This window comes from Xyrauchen texanus, chromosome 39 (assembly GCF_025860055.1).
Source record: "Xyrauchen texanus isolate HMW12.3.18 chromosome 39, RBS_HiC_50CHRs, whole genome shotgun sequence".
Classification (NCBI taxonomy): Eukaryota; Metazoa; Chordata; class Actinopteri; order Cypriniformes; family Catostomidae; genus Xyrauchen; species Xyrauchen texanus.
The window spans coordinates 21,910,823-21,917,861 of record NC_068314.1 but is presented as its reverse complement, the minus strand read 5'-3'; the positions used below and the strand labels follow the sequence as shown (position 1 = coordinate 21,917,861).

Sequence of the window (7,039 nt, the reverse complement as noted above, 5' to 3'; positions counted from 1 at the left end):
ATATTCTCGGTTCAATACAAGTTAAGCTCAATGGACAGCATTTGTGGCATAATGCTGATTTAAAAAAAAAAAAATGATAAGTTTGACTCGTTCATCCTTTTCTTAAAAAAAAAGAGCAAAAATCGAGGTTACATGTAACTCGGAACTACAAAGTAATTTACAAGTCATTACATGTAACATGGCACTACAATGGAAGTGAATGGGCCACATTTTGCAGGGTTTAAAGGCAGAAATGGGAAGCTTATTGTTTTTAAAAAAACAAGTTACATTAATTATTTTGTTATAACCTGTGAATTATTTGAGCTGTAAAGTCGTTAAATCGTAATTTTTGCGTAATTACAGAGGTTTACACCGTTATGTCGTCATGGCAGCGGAATTGTAAAATTGGATAAACTTTACATAGAAAATGTCGGTATGGCTATATTTTAAATCAGTGATATTTTAATGTTTCGATTAAAATATTCACTCCCATTGTAAGTGCCTCACTGTACCCCAGATTGTTTTACAACAAGTGGAAATATTGGTTTGTGGTAATCAACATTTTGCCACAAATGCCATCAATTGAGCTTAACATATTGAACCCGGTATATTTCTTTAAGAATGTTTTTGTAATTGGAGTCAACAGAGGAAGTGATTGTTGAGTATGTATTTGCATGAAGAGTTAAAAAAAAGAAATAATGAAAAACAGAGGAGCAAGTACAGAGTGTTTCTTGAAAGAAAGTGTCTCTCACATACTGCCCTCCTCATGACTTTTTACTAATGCGATCAGTAAACAGGTCTCACATTAAACCTTGAGTGCCCTCTTGTGGTAATTTAGTTTCATAATAGTTTTAGTTTCAACTTTACATTGATGCCTAAATAAAATAAATTAATGAACAACATTTTTAATGAGTAATCTTACATATAATCTATGTCCTTTGTGATACTGTTACTATGACATATTTTTATAGTTGGGAAGATTTAACCCATGTTGTAAAGTACATTTTTATTTTGTGTAAAGTTACTGCCACATGTTTTACAAGTGGGAAGATTTAGTTTGTTTATTCGATAATAAGCAGTCATCTCCTATTTTTATCATACATATAAAAGCAGAAGGTCAACAAATAAAAGAGAAGGTGCAGCCAAAAATAAAAATAACATACTTTAAAAAAAGGATGGCACAGCACTATTTAACATAGATGTAAAACACAATGATTCATCTACTGACAGGGAGGTGTTGCATACATAACAGGTCGAATCAAATCTTACAAACACTGTCATGAATATATCTAGTGACATTTCACCTCAAAATCAAAAGAATACAGGCCTGGCTCCACAGGGGGACCTGGGTGGGCCTGGCCAACCCAATCATGAACTTGGCCCACCTTGAGAACTACACCTACACCCACCCCTCCAACTGTTCGGCCCACCCGGCGAGCCCTATGACCCACCTTACTTCTTAGAGCTGGAGCCAGGCCTGGAAGAAAGAATACATTTTTGCTTCGATTACATTATTTTCAAGACCTGTACATGTTTTTGTTGTTGTTGTTTTTCTTTGAGAGATAAGTCGATCTGTGTCAACACATATTCAGATGCTCTGTTTTCAGCTCAACACTCAGTACAAGGATCTCATGGCAATACAGAAAGTCTCTAGCTCAGGAAATACAAATTAAAACTTAAAATCCTTCAGGAGGATTGCAGAGAGAAGACTGTACCTTACCATAGTGAAAGGCTCCTCTGTATTCTACTTCACACCTATACATATTCTCACGTTTCCATTTATGAGCAAGAACTGAGTACAGTCCCACAGCAGAAAATGTACCTCCAGGCTCTCTTTGCACTTGTGGGGCACTGCAGTGTTTTTTGGGGCCTGTTGTTCCATTTACCATCCATGTGATCCTCACTGCTTTGGACTGTAATCCAGTAATGACACATGCAAGCGTGACTGTCTCAGAGTGCTTCCACTGAACTCTGACAGGAAGAAGAAGGTGCACCTTTGGAGTCACCGGCTGATCAAAAATATCATGTGGAACTGAAAAACAGTTGTTAAGATCTCATGAAGAGTAATAATGAACAACCAGGAGCAAAATTACACTTATATGCTCATTACAAATAAGTGCTCATAGTGGGCTGGTACTCACTGGTATGCACAATGCTTTTCACAGTATCACAAAGTATTCTTGTATAGCGACAGCTCTTATAAACTGCCGGTACTTTCTTCTATCCCCTCTTCTCTCCACAAGACAGTGAGGCCTGTTGCTCTGACAAATACTGAAATCTGCATTTTTTATCTAATTCTAGTCAAGCAACATTCATTCAAATATAAAGGGACGCTTCGTATAAAGCCCTCATTCCACTATATTTTAAGTAATTTTTTTAGAAATCTTGTTTAATAGCAGAATGCTTTGGTGAAGAGCTACTTTATCCATGATCCTGAAGGGAAACGCTCCACCAATCAGACAATCGCAGCCAATAAAGTGAGCCAAACAAGCATTGCAGCGACCGCCCACTCACATGATGCATTGTGAATGATGAAATCAAATCAAAACTACTTTTATACTTGTATATACCACAGTAATTAAGTATTTTGCAGTAAAATTAAAACACAATGATTATCAACAACATTAAATTAATAGTTTTATATTTCTCCATTGTTTTTAATTTGATTATGTCATGGGATTGTAGTTCATGCCTTCATGAAAAACAGTATGTTAACAGTCTTGTACCTTTTAATCCATCTAGTCTCTTTATTAAAGGTAAAGTTCTCCCAAAAATGAGTTCACCCTCTGGCCCAGATGTGTATGACTTTCTTTTTCTTTTTCAACAAATTATGATTTTTAGAGGAATATTTCAGCTCTGTAGGTCCATACAATGCAAATGAATGGCTGCCAAAATGTTTATGCTCCAAAAAGCACATAAAGGCATCATAAAAGTAATTAATAAGACTCCATTGTTTTTATCCATATCTTCAGAAGCAATATGATAGGTGTGGGTGAGAAAAATATCAATATTTAACCCTTGTACAACCTTCGGGACATTTTTGTCTTTTTATTTTTTGTTTTAATGCCAGCGGCATACATTTTGCCAAAGGTGTGTATTTTGGGGGGAATTTTTATATTTTAACTAAAGTTCCTGTAATACATCTATAATAAACTGAGTACACAAAATAGTTACACTCAGGACCTTAAGCACAAAAAATTTCCCCATTAAAACTGTAATATTTGATCCCAGTGCCATTATAGCATAACATCAGGAATTCTATGATATTATGCTTTCATTCCAGAGTCCTGGCTTCAAAATGTAAGTGTTTAATATTTCCACCAGATGGCGCCATTTTTCTCACGTTTAGCTTATGGAGCAAATCCACGCTATGTTCCTATTTTCTGTTTGCTGTATTATGGAGCACTGCAGGCCAATTGAATAAATGATGCATCTAAAATTGTGTGTGTGTTGGTATGGATGTCTCTCTCTCTCTCTCTCTCTCTCTCTGTGTGTGTGTGTAAAATAACAGTGGCATTTGGTAAGCAAATTGGCATTTAAAGGGTTATAATCCTGAAAATGAATGAATATTTGGTAGTTATAATCAGGACTGATGTTAGTTAAGTCAGTAAAAGTGGAAAATAATATTAATATGTAATATTTTTATTGTAGTGTTTTGACGTGGACATTTTTGTCCTATAAGGTATTGAGTGTGAGTTGTTTTTTTTAATCTGACATTGCACAAAAATTAATAATGCATCAAAATCAATGTTGTTGCTAATCATAGACATATCTCAGACTGTGACAATCCATAAAAGTACAAATTTAAGAAAAATTTGATTTCTTAAAAAACAACATTCGCATTATATAAACAAAGTGGCATTTAAAGGGTTGAAAATTAATGCATATTTGGTAGATATGATAAGTACTAATGTTGGTTATAAACATTAACTCATTGAAAGTGGAAAATAATAGTAATACATAATGTTATTATGGCAGTTTTTTATGTGAATATTTTTGTCCTCTAAGGACCTCTGAGTAACAAGGGTTAAGTCCTTTTTTGCTAGAAATTATTCTCCCAGCCCAGTAGGGGGCGATATGAATGAAGAATGTGAATCACCAAAAACACAAGAAGAAGAATGTGAAAGAGAAAGTTAAAGTGGTAATTGACTGAGCAGTGAGGAGAATTTATAGTAAAAAAAAGAACTTAAATATTGATCTGTTTATCACCCATACATATTACATCTCTTCTGAAGACATTGTTTAAACAACTGGAGTCTTATGGATTACTTTTATGTTTTCTTTACGTGATTTTTGGAGCTCCCATTCACTTGCACCAATTGTATGGACTAAAACAGCTGTGAAATCCTTCTATAAATCTTCATTTGAGTTCACCTGGTGAAAGAAAGTCATACACATCTGGAATGGCACAAGGGTGTGTAAATGATGAGAGAATTTAAATTTTGGGGTGAACTATTCCTTTAAGAAAGTGAACTTCATGCACTGCTTCAAATTTAGAAACTACAAAATAATTCCATTGAGATTCTTGTGTAAAGAGATGTCCAACCGCCAGGGCTAGATTATAGTTAAGGTCAATAAGGCCAGTGCTCCGAGGCCCAAGGCTGTGCAGCACAAGACTGCCAAAGGCAGCAGAAATCCAGAGCCCTCTGCTCTTATTGCAAGCTGACCCCTAGACACGTTCAAACTGATCACTGGGACCCCCCAGACCCAAGAATCCCTAACTGACTCATTCTATTAGAATTTTCTAAATATTATATTAAAACCCCATGTTTGAATATTTAAGATTTAGTCCCAACAACAGTTGGATATTTCTAACTTGTAAGTTTAAATCAACTTTTAATTTTAAATTGAAGGAAATGTTAATGCTAAAAACACCTCTTACCTTCCACAATAAGTCGAAGACCTCTACTAAACATCTGGTTCATTTGGTACTCTTCACCAATTGCAATGCTGTAAGAGACCTGCAATGAGCTACATGATAAAATGAGACATTAATTAACTCTATTGGCTTTTGTCTTTGAAATCTTACCCCAGCAGAAGCAGAGAGGTGATAAGCAAATCCATTCCCCTTCTGTTAATCTTATTCATTTCTGCTCTCTTTCATTTACTGCAGCTTCCTCGTGTATCTTTTCTGTTTTATTTTGACAAATGCTGGCTGCAATATGATTTCCCTCTAGAGCCACTGAAGCTTGGTTTGATCTAGTGCTGACACAGAAATTGACGGTTAATGCGAGAATGTCCCATGTGCTCCTGTGCCATGTGCAGGTGTTCCTTCTATACAAACATTTAAAGGCAACCAACCATTGGCTGAATCCTTCAGATGGCAAAATAAATGAGGTTTTAGGCAATACAAGTATTTTGTTTTCTTGTACAATGGCCTTAATGTGACACCAGGTTTGACAACATCAAGGCATCGTGTTCCTACACTTGATGATGCGGGCAGGCTATATGGTGTTTTCTGCTGTTTTTAAAACTGAACATGAAAAAAGCACCTTTGGAGCCTTTTGCATTTGAAAATCAGCCAGAATCGCTGATATTTCATAGATCATGCCACGTATGTGACTGACAGGCTTTCTTCTACTTTTTTTTTTTTCTTGTGATCTTAACAGAAGATCCAAGTACATTGTTGTTTCGACTTCTGATAAATTATATAAATATATGTCCAAAGACAACTTCCCATCACTGAAATTATACAAGCACACCATAAATGCTTCACTTCTTTTATTGTACCTCAATCTTGAAATCACCGGCAATCATGTTTTCTAAAGTTCAAAAACAGATATAGTCTGAAAGTTCTGTTTATTCAACGTTTTATATATATATATATATATATATATATATATATTTATATATTTTTTTTTTTTGCATGATGAGCTGATAAGAAAAAATGTTTTTGTCTTTGATGTGATTGCAATATTTTGGTCTGTTAAAAACATGTGGTATTTCGGTTAAACGGGACATCATAACAGGAAAGAGCCGTTGGTTTAGTGGCAGAGACAGATGCACATTCTATCACACTTCTGCACAGACCTCTTGGGAACCAACTAATCCAGTTAGACCAAAGTTTTTAGGTTGTGCAATGCAAGACAGAAATATTTAAATATTACAAAGACAGCTTGAAATGTTACTGATGGTAAATAGTGTAGTATATTAATGCAGACAGAATGTTTATTCATTCACAACAAACACTACCATCCATGCATTTCTCTATGTAGAAACAGTGCATTACAGGAAACTATACAATAATGTGTCGTCTTTTTATGACTTACAATAACCCCAAATCTTATATGTAACAAAGTCCTCTTAAAAGATTTGCTTGCTTAATAAAAAGCTTGTGTCTGATTCTTGTGTGCAAAACCACAATAATAAATGCCAGTGTCATTTTCCAAGGTCATGGTGATTTGCAATTGGTGATGAGGTTTTAAACCATTTCTTTTTAAGACGGCATATCTGCTCTGGTTCAGTCCAGTGCCATAGCGCATGTGTGAAGTGTTGGTCAAACTGTAGGACAAGATCAAGTGTGGGCCCTGCCCAGGGGCCTGTTTGTACCAGCTCAAAATCCCAACGCTGCTGTTCGGCCTCAGTGGACAGCTCAGAATGACATTTTGTCCCTGTTGTACAGAGAGGTTCATTGAGGTCTCCAATAAAAAGCCTGAAATGATATGCACAGTATGTAGTCAAAGTGGAAACGTTGAGGAAAATGAAAGTTAAATAATCACAACTTCACATGATTTCCTTTAACAATTTTATATAATGTCTTATAATGCAGATATAAACAGATGAATTCATATAAATGTCACTATAATAAATAATAGGCCTACATTTAATGACAGCAAAGTTAAAGTTTTATTAAACCAGCAATGTTGAATTAAACCTAAAAAAACGAGTTTAATATAGAAAAAAAGAAAGTGCAAGTTCAAAACACTTACAGTGCAGTGCAAGATACAGAAATGAAAACTTCATGTTGCAGCTTGCTTGAAGAGCCATTGTTATGATCTATGCAATTTCAAATTGGCAAGAGCTGTTGAAGTTTAGCTGTCTGTATGCTGCCTCTTCCTAT

The 7,039-nt window shown here is 35.2% G+C and overlaps 1 gene segment (V, D, J or C); it reads right to left on the bottom strand.

The window, feature by feature from the left end:
• Positions 1-1,040: 1,040 nt before the first annotated feature.
• Positions 1,041-5,189, bottom strand: LOC127633056 (immunoglobulin heavy constant alpha-like). The segment is given in 3 exon segments: positions 1,041-2,011; positions 4,862-4,929; positions 5,009-5,189. Coding segments are annotated over 3 exon segments (483 nt in total).
• Between the last annotated feature and the right edge of the window lie 1,850 nt (positions 5,190-7,039).